Source organism: Oncorhynchus gorbuscha, linkage group LG03 (assembly GCF_021184085.1).
Source record: "Oncorhynchus gorbuscha isolate QuinsamMale2020 ecotype Even-year linkage group LG03, OgorEven_v1.0, whole genome shotgun sequence".
In the NCBI taxonomy this organism is placed as follows: Eukaryota; Metazoa; Chordata; class Actinopteri; order Salmoniformes; family Salmonidae; genus Oncorhynchus; species Oncorhynchus gorbuscha.
Window position 1 is genome coordinate 16486597 of NC_060175.1, and position 22569 is coordinate 16509165.

The 22569-nt window shown below is 43.6% G+C and overlaps 2 protein-coding genes across 2 annotated transcripts; both read right to left on the reverse strand.

The window, feature by feature from the left end:
- Window positions 1–8560: 8560 nt before the first annotated feature.
- On the reverse strand, window positions 8561–10194 carry LOC124018709 (transcription factor 15-like). Its single transcript, XM_046334063.1, has 2 exons — window positions 9544–10194; window positions 8561–8901 (listed from the first exon to the last, which is right to left on the reverse strand). Exons 1-2 carry the CDS (start codon window positions 10039–10041, stop codon window positions 8836–8838), a joined length of 564 nt encoding a protein of 187 aa, XP_046190019.1. The 5' UTR covers window positions 10042–10194; the 3' UTR covers window positions 8561–8835.
- A 10021-nt stretch (window positions 10195–20215) lies between these two features.
- Window positions 20216–21896, reverse strand: LOC124016433 (transcriptional repressor scratch 1-like). The gene has a single exon (XM_046331996.1). The coding sequence runs from the start codon at window positions 21894–21896 to the stop codon at window positions 21093–21095; it is 804 nt and encodes a 267-aa protein (XP_046187952.1). The 3' UTR covers window positions 20216–21092.
- Window positions 21897–22569: the final 673 nt, after the last annotated feature.

A 22569-nucleotide genomic window follows, 5' to 3' on the forward strand; every position in this document is an offset into this window, starting at 1 on the left:
GGGGCCCTTGTGGGCCCAAGACCCAGACTTTCAGGATAAGCTCAGGCAGCAGCAGCTTCTATTTAGATTTGTTTTGACAGCATATCAGGTTCAAATACTATTTGAAATTGTTCATATATTTGAGCGTTTGCTTTAGTGTGCCAGGTGGGCGTGGTTTAGGACGCTTCCATTGGTTCCATTGCAACCAGGCAAGCTCACTTGAGCCCAGCTACAGTATTAGACATTTGTTTGAACTCACGTCTGTTGGACAGCAGATAGAGAGGGGAGTGGGACTGGCTGTAACGTAACGCACCACTGCAATGACACTTTGTGACATCTGTCATTTACAGTAATGTAGTCATTTTGGTGACATGACAACATTCCAAATCTGATAACGGTAACTAACTAACTGCAAATATCGATTTTTTTGTTGTCCTTATATTATCAGAGTTGAGGTAACCAACTATTCAAACAAGATGACCTCATGTGTGTTATGGAGAAAGGACATATAAGTCAATATGACAGCAATAAGTTGTCTTTATGACAGATGAATATATAAAAAAAGGGCTAAATCACAACTTGCACCAGTTTAGAAGTGCTTACAAAGCAACAACTCCCCTCTTAACCCCCCCCCCCCCATACCGCTCCAGCTCCCGGGACTAGAGTTGTGATTTACACCATTAATATATCAGCAGCTGTGTTTTGCTCGACACAGGCTGCTAGGTGATATTAGGTGTGACTGATCAATAGCACATGTGCATGAAAAGCCCATGAGATTCACTGAAACACACCAGTGCCAAAGAACACCATGCAACTTACTGCTTACTTGGATCCTTTGCAGCTCTTGAAATGCAGCTTCAATATATTCTAAGCTAAAATCATTGAATGGTTTTCTACTCTAAGTACACTGTCCTGCAGACCTGAGAATTGATAGACTTGTGGATCTGTAACTCAAACATGTAATTTTTTCAGTTAATAACACTTTACTTAAAGGAAAGTTCCACTCAAAAACTATATTTTGGTATTTGTTTCATTAGTCCACTGTTGATATAGTCCCAACAAATGTTGCATGTCACCAATCAAGGTTCCAAGATATAGGACTTTCAAAATACAGAAAGGCACAATGCTACGGAAGAAGCATGGGGAAGTAACAGTGGATGTGCATTGATACTTGAAATGGAATTATGGCATTATGACATTATTCAGGAATGGATGCTATCAACCAATCAGCATCCAGGATTCAACCAACCCGTTTTATAATGGCCATCATAAACCGGGCCATTCGAGCCCTGGATGCCGATTGGCTGAAAACCGTGGTATACATGTAACCAGGTAAAATATTCCGACCTTTGGTTCGCAATGCTCCCATGTAGGGAAACAGAGCCTGCAAGAAGAGCCCTGTGGCTTCAGGCTATTCGGGATGGGAGAGTGGGAAATGTAGGGACCCAGTGCCCAAGTAGTCTACACGTAGCTATGTTTATGGGAAACATTTCATCACAGGTAAGAGGTTTAACTTGTTTAGTATAGTCCGTTTGTAACTCCCCTCACAACTTGTAGTTGTATAGTCCGTTTGTTTGTGTTGTCGGTCTTGTCTAGCTTAATGTTCTGGGGCTAGCTAGCAAGGACTCACATGGCTGCTAGCAACATCATGAAAATGGGCATGAGAGAAGCTACAACAATATCATGTTTTTTCTAAGTAGTGAGAATGCTCTGCAGAAGGCAAAGTTGAAAAGTCATCTTTAGACATATTGTACTTTTTTTAAAATGTAGTTTTGTAATTGGCTAAAACAAGCATACAACAAAAAAATGGAGGTCAAGGCCCGTATTCATATAACCTTGAAAAAGGTCAGGTTTTTGCTGAGGCAATGGGGTAACCTGGGTAACCACAGGTTGTTTTCCCCACAGGCGGGTGTTCTATCTACCGACTGGGACTATATCAGCCCTAAGGGTTGTTCTTATGCACAATGCGAAACTGAGTACTATACCACATACCCTTGAGGTGCCTTCTTGCATTAAGATTTTAAAAATGTCACATTGTCGGCTTGGGTTTTCAAACCGGCAAGCTTTTGGTTAGTGGCCAAACTCTAACCATAAATAGAACAGTATAAACAAGTAGTTTTGGTCATACCCTGTTTATAAAAGCAATAAGGCACCTCAGGGATTTGTGGTATATGGCCAACATATACCCTGCGTTGCGTCATGCATAAGAACAGCCCTTAGCCGTGATATATTGGCCATATACAACACCTCCTTGGGCCTTATTGTTTAATTGTACCTCCAAGCTTTAACTAAGTAAGTAGCCTTGCACGAGTGAGCTGGAATGGCTGATAGGAGCACAAGCCTCTCCTATTTCTGTAGCATGTGGCAGCTTGATGTACAAGTAATCAAATCAAATCACCTTTTATTTGTCACATGTGCAGAACAGGTGTAGACCTTACCGTGAAATGCTTACTTACACGCCCTTAATCAACAATGCAGTTTTAAGAAAATAGAGTTAAGAAAATATTTACTAAATAAACTAAAGTAAAAAATAAATGAAAAGTAACCCAATAAAATAACAATAATGAGGCTATATACAGGGGGTACCGGTACAGAGTCAATGTGTGGGGGTACAGGTAAGTCGAGGTAATTTGTACATGTAGGTAGGGGTAAAGTGACTATGGATAGATAATAAACAGCGAGTAGTAACAGTGTAAAAAGAAAGGGGGGTGGGGGTAAATGAAACCCCTACTTGCTAACATGCAATCATTGGAAAATAAAATGGATGACCTACTATTATCAACAGGACATTAAGAAGTGTAATATCCTATGTTTCACAGAGTCGTGGCTGAACGACGACATGATGAATATGGAGCTGGAGGGATATTAAATGCACCGGCAGAACAGAGAAGCTATGTCTGGTAAGACGAGGGGTGGTGGTGTTTGTCTTTTTGTCAATAACAACTGGTGCGCAATGTCTAATATTAAAGTCTTGAGGTATTGCTCGTCTGAGGTAGAGTGCCTTATGATAAGCTGTAGACCACACTCTCTACCAAGAGAGTTCTCATCTATATTATTTATAGTCGTCTATTTACCACCACAGACCGATGCTGGCACTAAGAGCGCACTCAACCAACTCTATAAGGCCATAAGCAAACAAGAAAATGCAGGCAAACTTAAATCAGTTTTACCAGCATGTCACATACAGTATGCAACAAGACTCAAAAAACTCTATAGACCACCTTTACTCCACACACAGAGATGCATACAAAGCTCTCCCCCACCCTGCATTTGACAGATCTGACCATAATTTTATACTCCTGATTCCTGCTTACAAGCAAATACTTGCTCAATACAGAAGTGGTCAGATGGCGCGGATGCTACGCTACAGGACTGTTTGCTCGCACAGACTGAAATATGCTCCGGAATTCACCCAATGGCATTGAGGAGCACACCGCCTCAATCATCTGCTTCATCAATAAGTGCATCAACGACGTCGTCCCCACAGTGACCATACGTACATATCCCAACCAGAAGCCATGGATTACAGGCAACATCCGCATCGAGCTAAAAGCTAGAGCTGCCGCTTTCAAGGAGCAGGACACTAATCCAGACGCCTATAAGAAATCCTTCGATGCTCTCAGATGACCCATCAAACAAGCAAAGAGTCAATACAGGATTAAGATTGAATCCTACTACACAGGACCTGACGCTCATCAGATGTGGCAGTGCTTGAAAACTATTACGGACTACAAAGGGAAACGCAGAAGCGAGCTGCCCAGTAACGCGAACATACCAGACGAGCTAAATGTCTTTAATGCTCGCTTCGAAGCAAGCAACACTGAAGCAATCACGAGAGCACCAGCTGTTCTGGATGACTGTGTGATATCGCTCTCAGTAGCCAATGTTAAATCAAATGTTATTTGTCACATGCGCCGAATACAACAGGTGTAGATCTTATAGTGAAATGCTTACTTACAAGCCCTTAACCAACAATGCAGTTTTAAGAAAATACCTAAAAAAAAGAGATAAGAAAAACAAATAATTAAGAAGCAGCAGTAAATAACAAAGCGGGGCTATATACAGGGGGTGCCAGTTCAAAGTTAATGTGTCAATGTGCAGTTGCAACGGTGTTGAGGTAATTGAGATAATTATGTACATGCAGATAGGCTTATTTAAGTGGCTCTGCATAGATAATAACAGAGAGTAGCAACAGTGCATGGGGGTAGGGGTGCAAATAGTCTGGGAAGCAATTTGATTAGCTGTGCAGGTGTCTTATGGCTTGGGGGTAGAAGCTGTTTAGAAGCTTCTTGGACCTAGACATGGCACTCCAGTACCGCTTGCCATGCGGTAGCAGAGAGAACAATCTATGACTATGGTGGCTGGAGTCTTTGACAATCATTGGTGTCCACATCACCAATGATCTATCATGGTCCAAGCACACCAAGACAGTCGTGAAGTGTGTACAAAACATTTTCTCCCTCAGGAGACTGAAAACATTTGGCATGGGTCCCCAGATCCTCAAAAAGTTCTACAGCTGCACCGTCGAGGGCATCCTGACTGGTTGCATCACCGCCTGGTATGGCAACTGCCAAATATTGTCAGAGACTCCAGTCACCCAAGCCATAGACTGTTTTCTCTGCTACCGTACCGGAGCGCCAAGTCTAGGACCAAAACGCTCCTTAATAACTTCTACCCCCAAGCCATAAAACTGCTGAACAATTAATTAAATGGCCACCGGAGTATTAATTTGACCCCCCCTCCATTTGTTTAGTACATGCTGCTACTCGCTGTTTATGCGTAGTCTCTTCACCCCTACCTACATTTACAAATTCATTCTAACCTGTTCCCCTGCATACTGACTCGGTACCGGTACCCCTGTATATAGCCTCGTTATTGTTATGTTATTGTGTTAATTTTTTATTATTTTTTACTTTAGTTTATTTGGTAAATATTTTCTTAACTTTTCTTGAACAGCACTGTTGGTTAAGGGCTTGTAAGTAAGCATTTCACAGTAAGGTCTACACTTGTTGTATTTGGTGCATGTGACAAATAAAGTTTGATTTGATAGGACGCTAGTCTATCGCAGGGCCTTACCCCCAATCTCCTTAATGCTGAGCGCCCGGCAAAATGCATCATGTCCCATTTGTACAGTGTTTGTATGACTTGGCCGGTGATTGAAGTCCCAACCTTCCAATCTCAGGGTGGACACTATAACCAGAAGCCCCTGAGTTGGTTGAGGCTTTAACTAAAGTGCTACCAATTGTTCAGCTCACTACCTTTAACCATTATTTCCTGATATTGGGCATCGGTTCAGCAATGTGCCACACGTTTTGATGGTTTCCATGAGTAATCATTAGTCTTGACAATAGATCTACTCATGTTACCTTTCCTGTTTTCCCCTTTAACTTTGTACAGCAAATTCAGAGAATGATGATTGGGAGTGAATAATGTTTTCCTCACACACTTTGCTATGTCCTATCCTTACTAGGCTCAAAGGGCCCTTGGTTGGCCACTTTAGAATCGGCAAGCTCAGCTATTTTGGAAAGGCCCCATCTCACACTTCCTTTCGGAGATTCCTTAGCATTGCTCAAGTATGTACTTAAAATTCCCATATATACTTTATCTTCAAAGAATTCACTACATCACCTTGTTGGTGGAGATTTCGGTAGCCCTTTCCATCACGTAAACGGGTTGAAAATGGCAGATCTTGTCATTGTTAAATGCCTAAATTGGAACGCAGTCGCTGTACAGTAACATGCTATACATGACGTCAGAGTTACGGTTTTCAGCTTCACTGTTCTGTATGGTTTTTGACTAACAAACGTTATAAATTTGAGCACAGCGAGCGACAAGAAGACCCCCCCCCCCATCCCTCCCACTAATTGTGCTACTTTTGCACATTTGTTGTTCTCTGAGTGAGGGAAATGCTGTAAATTGAGGAGTCGATGTGTTCTGAAAGATGAGACATTGAGGATTATAATAAATACAGCGTTGATGTCATACAAGCAAACCACACACCCGTGAGTCCAAATGTGCACATCACATTTCCATATTTGAAAAATAATGTCATTTACAGTATCAAGGTTTATGATCGCTATGTTTGATCCACAGTTAAAAGGATGACTGCCATGTGTTATATCCTGCCTGGGTTGTCCTGGACAGAATGAGCCTATGTTTGTCGTGTTGCATGCAGCAGAACACACACTTGAATGCACTCATGTCATGACTCCATTCTATAAGCCCCAAAATTACAATATGTTTGTCTGAAGTGCCGCTTGAAAGCCTAACACTGTAAGATCATATTTTATAACTTGTTAAGCAACTTTATAACCATATCGGCAAGAGAAGACGCTTTCAAATGATTCCCACCTCACCCAGTTTGCAATTTATAATGGAACGTTTTTGGATTGCGTAAAGAAAAACAGTAATTGTGTGGATCCGGGCTGTGTTCCTATCAAAGCTAGAAGAGTTTTTTTTTAAATCACCTTATAGTTGAAGACTCTTTCCCTGGGTCATATACAGTGGGGCAAAAAAGTATTTAGTCAGCCACCAATTGTGCAAGTTCTCCCACTTAAAAATATGAGAGGCCTGTAATTTTCATCATAGGTACACTTCAACTATGACAGACAAAATGAGAGAAAGAAATCCAGAAAATCACATTGTAGGATTTTTAATGGATTTATTTGCAAATTATGGTGGAAAATAAGTATTTGGTCACCTACAAACAAGCAAGATTTCTGGCTCTCACAGACCTGTAACTTCTTTTTTAAGAGGCTCCTCTGTCCTCCACTCATTACCTGTATTAATGGCACCTGTTTGAACTTGTTATCAGTATAAAAGACACCTGTCCACAACCTCAAAGTCACACTCCAAACTCCACTATGGCCAAGACCAAAGAGCTGTCAAAGGACACCAGAAACAAAATTGTAGACCTGCACCATGCTGGGAAGACTGAATCTGCAATAGGTAAGCAGCTTGGTTTGAAGAAATCAACTGTGGGAGCAATTATTAGGAAATGGAAGACATACAAGACCACTGATAATCTCCCTCGATTTGGGGCTTCACGCAAGATCTCACCCTGTGGGGTCAAAATGATCACAAGAACGGTGAGCAAAAATCCCAGAACCACATGGGGGGACCTAGTGAATGACCTGCAGAGAGCTGAGACCAAAGTAACAAAGCCTACCATCAGTAACACAGTACGCCGCCAGGGACTCAAATCCTGCAGTGCCAGACGTGTCCCCCTGCTTAAGCCAGCACATGTCCAGGCCAGTCTGAAGTTTGCTAGAGAGGATTTGGATGATCCAGAAGAAGATTGGGAGAATGTCATATGGTCAGATGAAACCAAAATATAACGTTTTGGTAAAAACTCAACTCGTCGTGTTTGGAGGACAAAGAATGCTGAGTTGCATCCAAAGAACACCATACCTACTGTGAAGCATGGGGGTGGAAACATCATGCTTTGGGGCTGTTTTTCTGCAAAGGGACCAGGACGACTGATCCGTGTAAAGGAAAAAATGAATGGGGCCATGTATCGTGAGATTTTGAGTGAAAACCTCCTTTAATCAGCAAGAGGCATTGAAGATGAAACGTGGCTGGGTCTTTCAGCATGACAATGATCCCAAACACACCGCCCGGGCAATGAAGGAGTGGCTTCGTAAGAAGCATTTCAAGGTCCTGGAGTGGCCTAGCCAGTCTGCAGATCTCATCCCCATAGAAAATCTTTGGAGGGAGTTGAAAGTCTGTGTTGCCCAGCAACATCCCCAAAACATCAGTGCTCTAGAGGAGATCTGCATGGAGCAATGGACCAAAATACCAGAAACAGTGTGTGAAAACCTTGTGAAGACTTACAGAAAATATTTGGCCTCTGTCATTGCCAACAAAGGGTATATAACAAAGTATTGAGATAAACTTTTGTTATTAACCAAGTTCTTGTTTTCCACCATCATTTGCAAATAAATTCATTAAAAATCCTACAATGTGATTTTCTGGATTTTTTTTCTTCTCATTTTGTCTGTCATAGTTGAAGTGTACCTATGATGAAAATTACAGGCCTCTCTCATCTTTTTAAGTGGGATAACTTGCACAATTGGTGGCTGACTAAATACTTTTTTGCCCCACTGTAAATACATTGAAACTAGTTAAGAACTGTGCAGTTTGGTGAGGTGTGTGGCCAATTGGAGACACAAGTTCGACATCTCAGTCAAACTCTTGTAATCGTTTTTTTCTCATCTTGCACCTACTCCAAAATGTCAATGAATATTATTTTTATGTTACTGAATGTATACAGAGTATTTTGAGATTTCATTTTTGCCAAATGCTGTGAAAAGTACAGTAAATGTCAAATGAACCGTGTAATGTTTGGATTCAGTCTTGTGTCAGGTAAACTGTTGTCTTAGCCTTTGGTGTGTTCATTTCCCCATAATCTCAAGTGTTTTCTTTCAATTGCTACCATGGTCATGCATACACTTTTTATTGTTTTTATGTTAGAAACATTTCAATATGGCCCAATTTCCACAAGTGTAAGGGGTTAACCATATGAAAACATCACCACAAATGTGTTGGTATGAGGGGCAGACATTAGACTAGGGACAACAACAACTATGTAAAAATATATTTAATTTCAACGCAAAATACAAAATGGTGTTGAAAAGGCAACCAAATAGTCTAATTTGTTCCTCCAAAATCACATTTCACCAAACCAGCATTATGAGAGGAACATTATTTTTTTGACAGTCATATTCTTTACAGTCTTTTTCCGCAGTTCGAAGGCATTCTGGCCTATGTCGGTCTGTGTAGGAGTAGGTGTGATAGCTGGAGTTTTTCCCTGAGGTGCGGACTTGAACTAAACCATCCTTGGAATTTGAGAGTTGTCTATCTTCGGCTCATTCGTAGTGCACGGGTTGCATGCATTTTCAGACAACCCCGACCATCTTTCCCCTGCAAAAATAAATGTCATGTTCGGTCAATGTTATTCATTAACATCAGAATTGATTTCTGGAAAAATCTGAAGCGGGAACCATCTGCGACCAACATATGAATACTACATGCATCTTTGTCTTTGGCTTAAATCCATGCTCATTCTCCCTTGTGGATAATAAAAAGTAGTTTAGTGAAATCTAATGTCATTGATATCAACAAACCCTTCCTCGGCGTTTCCTTTAAAGGATATCTAAGCAGACTGAAAATGATATTAATAAATGCGCGATGTCCCAACAGGGATCATTTTCCATGTGTGTGTTCTCTCTCAAGAAGCTGTTTGACAGATTTTAGCATGTTTGACTAATGTCCCTTAACTGACGGATGCCCATTATGATGAATCTTCAAGTGACATGGTAAGAAAGTATTTAACAAAATAGGCCTAGTATTGTTTTGATGCCATACTATCATTGTGAAATTACTATTTTTGTAAATGACATTGAATGCACAGAAACAGTAGATTATAATAACATGATGCAATAATAGCTGTCAAATGTGCCACTCGCCCATTTCAGAACCATAGGCTACTGCCTGTCTACTACGTAAAATAAGTTAAATATATTTGAAATTCATACTTGACATAGCACTGTCATGCACGCTTACCCCTTTCCGCTGGTTGCTCAAGCAAAAGGTGCAGATTGTTCTGGGTTGCTTCCCCTCGCCATCTCCTTGCACGCGATACACTGCACTCAAGCACGGCTGCCCATCCTCGCACCCGTCCCCAATTACAAGAATGTTGGCCAAGTGCGAGATGTAGCTGGACGCCAACCGGAGCGTTTCAATTTTGGAGAGCTTTCTGTCCACCGGCTCTGTGGGTATGAGTGTCCGGAGCGCGGTGAAGGCGGTGTTGACGCTTTGGGTCCGGTCTCGCTCCCTGGCGTTGGCTGTGTTGCGCTGTTTGACCACAACAACCCCACCGACTCCCACCACGCGGGAAATCTTCCGACAAGTCTTCTCTGAAGAGGCACAGCATCCATAGCTCTGGTCCGAGCTGGCGTCGCTCCCGCTGCGATTCCCCTCGTCGTCCGACATCATGTTGAAGTCAGGAGGATATGAGGAGAAGGGGTAAGTTGCCACCGGCCGAAGCATGGTAAAGGCCATGATAAACTAAAGTATAATGAAACTATTCCCTAGAGAAGCCAACAGTTTAATTTGTGGGCATGGACAGCCGTGGAGACCAGAACGTGCATAAGAATTCCCCCTCGAATAAGACTTTTTGTTGTTGACATATCCCCGTAGGATGGTGTGGCCCGGATGGTCAACAGTGAGTGTGTGTAAACGTGCTTGAGTGAGCTCTTATAGCCTACTGTAGAAGGGGAGGGGTTGTTCAGGCAAACCAATCTGTCCAAAATAAACTATTTCCCTCCGAAATTATATTATAGACTATAAACAACTTTTATAATTTTAATAGGTCAGTATAATTATCAGAAAATTAAGCATAATTTACATGATATGGTGGAGTTTCAATTATTTATTGAATTCCCCTTAAACACGGTTTGACACTGGAGGCTGCTTTTGCCATTTAATTATGCACCACAATAAAAAAAAGAAGAAGCTATTATTATGAGAAAAACCTTTTGTCCAACATTGCACTAATTTAAATAGGCCTACTAGCATTGTTGGATATTCAAAATATGTAATGAGTGTGATTATGCAGAACGAATGTGAGGTGTGGCACTCAAATCAAATCCTTTATATAAAAATGTTAGGTTTTGGTCAACAAGGACCTACATAAGATATAGAAAGGTAAGTGCACTTACAAAACTTCTAGAAAGCAAGCAATCTTAAACCACAACAGATTGTTTATTATGTAGGCCCAAGTATACACATTACAGTTTAATATCATGTAATCAAACTAAAGTAGGCCTAGGATCATTGACAAGGGGGTTCTAAACTCCATCTCCTCTTAAAAATAACACTTTACTTAAAGCATCCAAGTATGATGCTTTATAAGTTATGTATAACTTCACAACATTACAATGTCTTATAACAAGGTATATGTTATGTCTCTCTATAGGTATTAGTCTAAAGCCCCTGTGACAGATTCTGTCCTCAGAGGCCAATCTAAGAGTGGCACAACGGTGAGCCCTGGTTAGTTTGTTTAAAGGGTTAAGTGAGCTGGGTAAATAAACAGGCAGCAGATGCTGGAGGTGATCAAGACCTCCACTTTCTCTGGTTGCGGCCCCAAGCGGCACCATATTCCCTATATAGTGCACTACTTTTGATGGACCCTGATAAAAAAGTAGTGCACTATAAAGGGAATAGGGTGCTGTTTGGGATGCTCACACAGAGTGCGGAAAAGCAAATGGCTTCCAGATTCTCTGGTGTGTGCCATCAAAAGGCCTGTTTGGCTTGCTTTACAAACAACCTCTGACACATCGAACCACCGGCAGACCCTGCTGGCTCTGGCCCTAGCTCAGCTGCACCAACAATGGTGACCTGCAGAAGACCCGGTGCCCACTCATAAACTGGGACACCACAAGCCAAGGTTATTTTTACTGCTCCTTAGCCGGCCAGCAACACGACCCCTTACTCACTTTCCTCCAGCTCACAGTTTGGAACCGTAAATACTTTGCCCCCCCCACCACCAAGGAATACCACTTAAAACTTGTTGAGGTGATTAACTAAGGGATATTTAGTTTGCAGTCAGTGTGCTCCAAAGTAGTGTTTGTAGGTGTACAATGAGAAGGTGGTATTTAAGTGCAATTTATAGACTATGGTGCAAAAAAAATGTAAATGTAAATGTAAAAAGTAATTGGTAATTTTTTAGGATAGAAAAATAAGAAATAAAAAACGAAATTAGCAAGAAACCACGAGTTGTGACCATTACATGACAAAAGAAAGTGGAAAAACAAGATAACGTTTTTAAGTGATGTCTGTATAGGCAGGCAGCTGAACAGTGTGTCACAACAGGCCTGACAAATAGCCCCCTTTAGGACAATACACCAACTCCTCCTGACTGTTTTCTCTCTTGGACAACTGCTGCACTGTTTTGAGTGATGTTATGGTGACCACATCGTGAGTCAGAGCCAATATTGTAATAGAGCCAGCAGAGCGCTGCCATCATGACCCGCTAGGGTTAGATACTCTCTGTAGTCAGGCGTGTCGACTCATGGATGCCTCGGAGAAAACTGATAAAACCCTAACCCAGAGCAGCTCTAGCCTGGTCCCAAATCTGTTTGTGCTGTCTTGCCAACACATGTGGTCATGAAGTCATCACACACTCTTAGATAAAAAGGTTATATCTAGAACCTTAAAGAGTTTTTCGACTGTCCTCGTAGGAGAACCATTTGAAGAAAACTTATTAGAACCATTTTGGGTTCTATGTAGGATTCTGCAATGTGGACAGCTGAAGAACCCTTTTGGAACCCTTTTTTTCTAAGAGTGTAGGGGTTGGCAAGACAACACCAACAGATATAGAACCAGGCTAGAGTAGCTACACCAAATATCACACGGCCAGCTGCAGCTCTCCTATAATATTGTGGGCATACAATAGATTTTAAGATTGACAATACTTCCAGCATGAGGTTTTAATAATATAATAATATATGCCATTTAGCAGACGCTTATATCCAAAGCGACTTACAGTCACCCTGGGACCACGTATGGGTGGTCCCAGGGATCGAACCCACTACCCTGGCGTTACAAGCGCCATGCTCTACCAACTGAGCTACAGAAGGACCACAGTTTTTGTACATAAAGGTAAATGCAGTGGTAGGATATGAGGTCTGAATAACATTTCAGATGCCTATATCACTCATTTAGAGAGACTGCTCCAATAGAAGTGGTTATTGCTAAAAACATCACACCGTTTTTGTGGAGGAGGTGCATCATGATGTCTGTATTAAACAGAACGTCGCTGCCCCTCCCACCTGTGGGGAAAACAAGGTTAACTAGGTTACTCCATTGGCTCACAGCAAAAACATGACATTTTTTCAAACACAATTTTCATGTTGTCTGCTTGTTTTAGTCAATGACAAAACTACATTTAAGAAAAGTACAACATGTCTAAAGATGACTTTTCAACATTGCCTTCGGCAGAGCATTTTCACTACTTAGAAAAACCTAATATTGTAGTTTCTCTCATTACCCTTGTCATTGCGGTGCTAGTGTAACCGATGTGAAATGGCTAGCTAGTTAGCGGTGGTGCGCGCTAAAAGCGTTATAATCGGTTACTTCACTCACTCTGAGACCTTGAAGTAGTGCTTAAGCTAGACAAGACCAATAACACAAACTAACAGACTATACAGTCAGCTAGAAATAGTGAGTGGAGTTACAAACGGACTATACTAAACAAGCCTTACCTGTGATGAAATGTTTCTCATACACATAGCTATGTGTACTTGGGTGTACTTGGGCACCGGGTCCCACCTTTCCCACTCTCCCACCCCGAAAAGCCTGAAACCACAAGGCTTTTCTCACAGGCTCTGTTCCCTACATGGGAAATATTATTTTGCCCCAATTTGTGGGCGTGGTCGAGGGAAATTCCTTATTATTATGGGAATTGTTATGCAGGTGAAGGAGGACCCAAAAGCGACTTAACAGTAACAGAGTTTATTCCAGTCTTAACAGAAAACGACTAATCCTGAATTCTTTCACAGGTAATGTCCAAACAGGAATAACTTAAATCCTCTAGTCTGTAGAGGGGAACAACAGGAGAAGCGGCCACAGACTGCAGGTCGCTTCGGGTTGGCGCAGGCCGTAGCTGATAGAGACACCTGCTCACTCGCAGCATCTGATGAAGGCAAAAACATGACGGAACAAGAACACAGCACAGCAAACATCAAACAAGGATCCGACAAGGACAGAAGCGGAAACAGAGGGAGAAATAGGGACTCTAATCAGAGGGCAAAATAGGGGACAGGTGTGAAAGAGAAAACGTGGTAGTTAGGAGAATGAGGAACAGCTGGGAGCAGGAACGGAACGAGAGAGAGAGAGAGAGAGATAGAGAGAGGGAAAGAACCTAATAAGACCAGCAGGGGAAACAAATAGAAGAGAAAGCACAGGGACAAGACATGACAATCTATGACAAAACATGACAGTACCCCCCCACTCAGCGAACGCCTCCTGGCGCACTCGAGGAGGAACCCTGGCGGCAACGGAGGAAATCATTGATCAACGAACGGTCCAGCACGTCCCGAGAAAGAACCCAACTCCTCTCCTCAGGACCGTAATGGGAAACGATGAAGAGGGAATCTAGTGCAATAACTCTTATAAAAATGAGACACGGGTAGAGAACTGTAAGCGTTAGAGCAATCAGGACCAAACAGGCCAGGAGAGTAACAACTAGGGACAGACTGAGACACAGCAAGGCTAAGACCAGGAACAGGAGAGAGGCGGTGGCTGTGGACAGACTGAGACACAGCAAGTGCAGGAACAGGACCAGGAGAGATGCGGTGGCTGGGGACAGACTGAGACACAGCAAGGGCAGGAGAGATGCGGTGGCTGGGGACAGACTGAGACCCAGCAAGGCCAGGAGCAGAAGCAGGAAGAAAGTTACCGGACTTAGTCTGCGCGCAGCCCAAACAAGCAGCCACGAAACGGCGCGTGTGACGCTCCTGAGTAGGCCACCAAAAACGCTGGCGAATAGAAGCAAGCGTACCCCGAACGCTGGGGTGGCCAGCTAACTGGGCAGAGTGAGCCCACTGAAGAACGGCCAGACGAGTAGAAACGGGAACGAAAAGAAGGTTCCTAGGACAAGCGCGCGGTGACGGAGTGTGAGTGAGTGCTTGCTTTACCTGTCTCTCAATTCCCCAGACATTCAACCCGACAACACGCCCCTCAGGGAGAATTCCCTCGGGGTCGGTAGAGGCTACAGAAGAACTGAAGAGACGGGATAAAGCATCAGGCTTGGTGTTCTTAGTGCCCGGACGATAAGAAATAACGAACTCGAAATGAGCGAAATACAGCGCCCAACGAGCCTGACGCGCATTAAGTCGTTTGGCAGAACGGATGTACTCAAGGTTCTTATGGTCAGTCCAAACGACAAAAGGAACGGTCGCCCCCCAACCACTGTCGCCATTCGCCTAGGGCTAAACGGATGGCGAGCAGTTCGCGGTTAGCCACATCATAGTTACGTTCCGACGGCGACAGGCGATGAGAAAAATACGCGCAAGGATGGACCTTATCGTCAGTATGGGAGCGCTGGGACAGAATGGCTCCCACGCCCACCTCTGACGCGTCTACCTCGACAATGAACTGTTTAGTGACGTCAGGTGTAACAAGGATAGGAGCGGATGTTAAACGCTTCTTGAGGAGATCAGTACAACAATCATACAACCGGTGAGGAGGAAGGGAGGTGGCTCTGGACCGACTGAAGACCGTGCGCAGATCATGATATTCCTCCGGCAATCCTGTCAAATCACCAGGCTCCTCCTGTGAAGAGGGGGCAGAAGAAACAGGAGGAAAAGCAGACATTAAACATTTCACATGACAAGAAACGTTCCAGGAAAGGATAGAATTACTAGACCAATCGAAAGAAGGATTATGACACACTAGCCAGGGATGACCCAAAACAACAGGTGTAAAAGGTGAACGAAAAATCAAAAAAGAAATGGTCTCACTATGGTTACCAGATACTGTGAGGGTTAAAGGTAGTGTTTCACATAATATACTGGGGAGAGGACTACCATCCAAGGCGAACATGGCCGTGGGCTCCCCTAACTGTCTGAGAGGAATGTCATGTTCCCGAGCCCAGGCTTCGTCCATAAAACAGCCCTCCGCCCCAGAGTCTATTAATGCACTGCAGGAAGCTGCCGAACCGGTCCAGCGTAGATGGACCGGCAAGGTAGTACAGGAACTTGACGGAGAGGACAGAGTAGTAGCGCTTATCAGTAGCCCTCTGCTTACTGATGAGCTCTGGCCTTTAACTGGACATGAAATGACAAAAGGACCAGCGGAACCGCAATAGAGACAGAGGCGGTTGGTGATTCTCCGTTCCCTCTCCTTAGTCGAGATGCGAATACCCCCCAGCTGCATGGGCTCAACACCTGAGTCAGTGGGGAAAGATGGTAGTGTCGGGGAGAGGGGGGACACAGTTAACGCGAGCTCTCTTCCATGAGCTCGGTGACGAAGATCTACCCGTCGTTCTATGCGAATAGCGAGTTCAATCAAAGAATCCACGCTGGATGGAACCTCCCGGGAGAGAATCTCATCCTTAACCTTAGCGTGGAGTCCCTCCAGAAAACGAGCGAGCAACGCCTGCTCGTTCCAGTTACTGGAGGCAGCAAGAGTGCGAAACTCTATAGAGTAATCCGTTATGGATCGATTACCTTGACATAGGGAAGACAGGGACCAGGAAACTTCTTTCCCAAAAACAGAACGATCAAAAACCCGTATCATCTCCTCCTTAAAGTTCTGATACTGGTTAGTACACTCAGCCCTTGCCTCCTAGATAGCCGTGCCCCACTCCCGAGCCCGTCCAGTAAGGAGAGATATGACGTAGGCGATACGAGCAATACCCCTGGAGTACGTGTGGGGCTGGAGAGAGAACACTATATCACACTGGGTAAGGAACGAGCGACATTCAGTGGGCTCCCCAGAGTAGCACGGTGGGTTATTAATTCGGGGCTCCGGAGACCCGGAAGCCCAGGAGGTAACCGGTGGATCGAGGCGGAGATTGTGAATCTCCTCCGAGAGGCCGGAGACTTGGGCGGCCAGGGTCTCAACGGCATGTCGAGTAGCAGACAATTCCTGTTCGTGTCTGCCTAGCATCGCTCCCTGGAACTCGACAGCAGAGTAGAGAGAATCCGTAGTCGCTGGGTCCATTCTTGGTCAGATCCTTCTGTTATGCAGGTGAAGGAGGACCCAAAAGCGACTTAACAGAAACAGAGTTTATTCCAGTCTTAACAGAAAACGACTAATCCTGAATTCTTTCACAGGTAATGTCCAAACAGGAATAACTGAAATCCTCTAGTCTGTAGAGGGGAACAACAGGAGAAGCGGCCACAGACTGCAGGTCGCTTCGGGTTGGCGCAGGCCGTAGCTGATAGAGACACCTGCTCCCTCGCAGCATCTGATGAAGGCAAAAACACGACGGAACAAGAACACAGCACAGCAAACATCAAACAAGGATCCGACAAGGACAGAAGCGGAAACAGAGGGAGAAATAGGGACTCTAATCAGAGGGCAAAATAGGGGACAGGTGTGAAAGAGAAAACGAGGTAGTTAGGAGAATGAGGAACAGCTGGGAGCAGGAACGGAACGAGAGAGAGAGAGAGAGAGAGAGAGAGATAGAGAGAGAGAGGGAAAGAACCTAATAAGACCAGCAGGGGGAAACGAATAGAAGCGAAAGCACAGGGACAAGACATGACAATCTATGACAAAACATGACAGGAATACTAACTGGGACTATTTAATGCTGAAACACATCAGTTGTAATCGTTATTATATAACGTATTAAATATAAGAACATGACACTTTTTATTCTACTTTAATGTCTATCAATACCATTATTTCCAGTTTGTCCTTCAGTTCATGCAACTTGGTAGGACTATAAAGTAGCAATACTATACTTTTTTGACCCCTTAAATGTGACCTAAAGATGAGGCTTTCAATCTAACCCTCCCCCCTCTTTTTTTCTCTCTGCCTCCCTCTCTCCCGCCCTTCCAAAGATACTGATCATCTTACACAGCTTTCGACATGCTGAGTTATCTGGACAGGTGGGAGTGGGAGTGTCAGTTAAAATCAGCACTAAATGGCCCTATACTTCAGTAGTCTGACTACACCAAAATCTATTTACTCTGGTTTCACTTGATTTGAGGATTTCATGAACAAATTATGAAAAATGTACATGTTTGAGACTGGTCCAATGAGATAGGTCCAATGTTCCCTTAAAACATTATTTAAAAAATCATAATGTAGGTCTACCAGAGTGGCCTACCATCCAAAACAATGGAGAAAATGCATCCCATAACATTTTAACATGGAAACAGTTGTTCTATCATTCAGCCTACAGTAGCAGACAATGTGTGGTGTTCAATGTAGGCCTACATTCCATGCGACTTTTGAAAAAACATGCAGGGCTTGACATTAACCTGTTTATTCACTTGTCCTTCAGAGGTGACTGGAAATGGAGGTGAGTGAAAATGTTGTATTGTGTTTGATGCAAGAAAACACTTTACAAAATAAAATAAATCATTATTCCCAGACCAGAGAGTCAGATGACAATGTTACCCTCTGCCTATTAGCTACTTTACTATCTCAAAATACAACACTGCCCCTTTAAGACATAAACGCTCTTTACCTGACCTGTTTTTAAAAGATGGCTAGAAATGTAAATGTTTTGTGTTCTTGTAGGAAGCAATCACTCTCCCAATGTTGACCAAAAATGAGAGAGAACAGGGCCAATAACTCCATACAACTAGCAATGAATATGAACATACAGTAAGTGTACACGTGGCTACATGCAGCTCTCGCGTTGATCTCAAAACAAGCACATCTACTCACGTCTGCTGGTGCCTGTTAATGCAATAGAATCCTAATGTGATGTTCTTTGCAAAATCTCTTGCATAGGTTTTGCATACTAAGTCTTGCATAGTTAGTTTTATTTCGGTATGTTGCATTGAAAGTGGCTAATATCAACCCCTCTGAATCAGAGAGGTGCCTTTATCGAGGTCATCGGGGCCTGGGGAGCAGTTGTTGTGGGGGTTAACTGCCTTGCTCAGGGGCAGAACAGCAGATTTTCCCAGATCAGCAGATTTTCTGGTTTGAGATAGTACTTAGACATGTTTCCAATATAATAACAGTGTATTTTGTTACATTGCTAGATAGATTAAAAAACAGCAAACATGTCCTATTATAGGTGACAGTCTCTCAAGGTTACACTTGCTGGGTCAAGTATTGACCTGGGGACATTTGGGTGGTATTTTTGGTGGGACGGACATCCAAACGGAGTAGGTGCCGAGGTTTGATGAACTAACTATCATGTCATCATCATCTCCTCTGAGACCCTCATCTCTCCCAGACAGTTTGGAGGTCCACCCCTCGATCACAACAGGAACTTTTCTCACACGCGACGATTCTTTGGAGAAGCCTGCTAACAGGCCTTAATGGTCGCCTGGCCGGGCCTGCGGTTCCTCTGACCCACATTAGACAGCTTCCTCTTGGACCGCATGGGACCTCGGGACCCTTGTCTCAACTCCATGGTGTTCAAAGGCCGGCTAGTTTATCAGGCTGGAGAATCTACAAGAACCTACAAGGCGGGCCATGAAAGCTCCTCTTTTATGATCCTACTTCCAAGGTTGAAGATTTGATCAGATTTAATAAAGGTAGGCTATAAAAGGCCTCTTCCGCTATATCCCTCTGACGTAACGTGCTCTTGATTTGGGCCGCTTGTATCCTCAGTCGCGATTGGCTGAGAGTGGACCTGGAGTGGGGATACGGATTCTTTTGTTAATTGTTTTGATGTTTTTTTATGTATAGTGTGTGGGGTTTGGCTGTTTTTAATAGCTAGGTACATCCTTTTCATAGACTGTGGTTTAGAATAGCGTGTGTATGTGGGATGGGTGTTTGTGTGTACGGACCGCATTGTGTCTAAAAATAGTAGTCTGGAGTGTACTGAGACACATAGCTGTACTTTCCCATGGGGGACCCAGTGGCCGGGGGCCGAAAAGGGAAGTTTCTGGGCCCCTGTCTGGGCCAGAGGGGGGAAAGGGGCCTGGTTCTCATGACACCTGACCCAGTCCACATCCTGTCCTCAGCCCCACAGCGTGGTGTGGTTAGGGGGCCGAGCCGGGCCAGTGGAGAGCCTCTGACCCAAACTAGATCCGGATGGCACTCTGACTGGCTCTCTGACTGTCTCTCTGGAGGCACAAGCATGGGGGAAACACACTGCTGTCACACCCTACATGGTGGTTTTCCCTATGTACTGTATACTAAGGACTGACTGGTTGGTCGTACAAACCTTCTTTGTTTGATGGATCCTTTTTCATAAGTGGTAGCTCCCTCTGCTGGTCAAGAGAAGAGCTACAGTTAAAGTAAATAACTGATGGTGGGTTGTCTGTTATTTGTTAGTTGAATTAACTCAAAGTTGTTGTGTGAAGCAAGAAGGATTCGAACAAAATGTATTCTGAATTCGTTGATACTTTTGTTTTCTTAATGGTTTATGTGTCAGATAATGTTACCTCGAGTGAACATGTTTGTTAAGTTGATGATGGTTGACCCCTTGAAAATGGAACACGGCACAGAGAACAACTTAGTGAAAATATGATATTTTAATAATTAATATTACTTTGTAAAAGTTCAAGGCATTTTTTCAAGGCTTTTCATGACAAAGTTGAGTACAATTCAAATTCAACATCTGTATTGTAGACCTACATAGGGCAAATAATTAATGGTACCAATCCTTAATAATGGTATAAAAATTTACTTTACATGTCTTTACATGTCTGACTATCACATTGTAGCTTACAATTACATCCTTTGCATAGATTCAAAAACAAAGGGGCATATTAATAATGTCCTACGTAGAACACAAATAGATCAACAACTATTGTGAATGAGATCAGATATAGCACTACTTAGTCTCAGAAATATATTACAGCATTTTATAAGATGTTCAATTCATAAATCAAATCAATTCACAACATAACCAATCAATTGATCATTTGATAAATAAATAAATACATACATGAAAAAAATAATAAATAAACACATGTCTCTTGTGGAAGACATGTTTAAGGGGAATTAAGAGCTAATTGGCATATAAAAATAATACTGGAATGTAAATTATTGCAAGTAAATAAATAAGAATTCATAAAATAAAAAAAATAAAAAAATATTGACATTTTAAGAAGTTATTCAGTCCTCATCCTCAGTTATCTTCTATGTTCTTGAACAACCCTCAATGCCATTATTATTGCTCTCTACCAAAAGGCAGGAAGAGGAAGACGAGTGTTGAGGAGTGCTCTCTTTGACAAGGGATGTGTTTATTAGGTACCGAATGGAAGAAATCGGACTGAAACAAGGAGAGGGACTACCTGGATTTGTCCAATAAAAAACCCTCATTTTCGCTTTCAGTTACGAAGCATTTAAAAATATTTTCTGTTATATGCCCTAATGAACACAACCCGGGTCTCTCTTGTAAGAAGATGTTATCTCAGTGAAACCGACCTGGATAAATAAGCTGAAGTAGAAAATAAACTGATCCCTGATCAGTCCTCAGAGCAGCAGTCCTCTTCGTCTCCAGAGCCCTTGAAGCAGGCCGACTCGTAGTGCTTGTTCAGGTAGGACTTGAGTACAAAGCTCTTGCCGCAGTGCTTGCACTCATAGTGCTTGAAGGCTGAGTGTGTCTGCATGTGGGCACGCAGGTTGGAGCGGTCCGCAAACGCTTTGCCGCAGTGGGCACAGGCAAATGGTTTTTCGCCCGTGTGCGAGCGCATGTGACCCTGCAGCAGCCACGGCCGGCTGAACGCCTTGCTGCACACGCTGCACTCGTGCCGCAGGTCGTGGGTGAGCATGTGCATGGCCAGCGCCGGCATGGACACATAGGCCTTGTGGCACGTGGGGCACGTCCTGGCCTGCTGGCCGTCCAGGCTGCGGTGCGTCTGCTTGTGGCGGCTCAGGTTGGATGAGGTGGCGTAGGTCTTGCCACATTCGCCACACGTGTGGCGGCCCGGTCCCTTGGATTTCCCGGACTTCCCTTTGGCAGCCTTAGCCGCTGTGGCTCCTGTGGAGCTTTCTTCTGTACTGCTATCTCTCTCCTCACCTTCCTTGTGTTGGTGCCTGTGGTTGGCCCTTGTTCGAGAGCGGCCGTCGGAGATGAGGAAAGCGTCCACTGGGTAGTAGATGCTGCTCTCCGACTCGGTGGTGACGCTCGAGTGGGGGCTGTCGCGCTGCTCCATGTCATGGTCAGAGTAGTCCCCCCCCCACTGCTCCCCGTGCTCCCCGGAGAGTACAGGGGCCCCACAGAGAGCCCGGTCTGCAGCTTCGAACCCAGCTCCTTTGTGCTCTGGCATATTGAGGGGATGACATAATCCTGGATGTAGCCTGTAGCGGGTTGGAAGAGAAAGAATTTGAATAAATAAGGGCATACATTTATAAAAATGTATTCACATATTTACTAAATAATTTGTTACAAAATAGGTTTTGGGGTCGAGGATGTTATGGTTTTATGATTCTTTCTGATGCCAGTTGAAAGCATCTTGTTGTTTTTTTGTTTTTTTGTTGAGCCATTGAATAAAAACCTCTCACTGGGCACAGACGTCGATTCAACGTCTGTTCAACGTTAGTTCAACATAATTTCATTGAAATGACATGGAAACGACGTTGATTCAACCAGTGTGTGTCCAGTGAGCTGGATCTTCCATGCGTTGCGAATAAATATGAAACTATACAAGAAACCAAAAGCAAGTACTTGGTTCAGCAAGATTTGCGAATTAAATATGAATGACTCTTCAGTGCACCGTTTTTCAGCGATCAATAACTCATCCGGCTCAGAACAAGGGTTGTATCCCAAATGGCACCATATTCCCTATATAATGCACTACTTTTGACCAGGGCCCATAGGGAATAGGGTGCCATTTGGGACGCATATAAGGAAATCATTGCTAGCTACATCAAAAACACCATCACATACGAAACACAAGTTCTATGCACTGACACAACAGTCATAAAATTAAACACACTTGT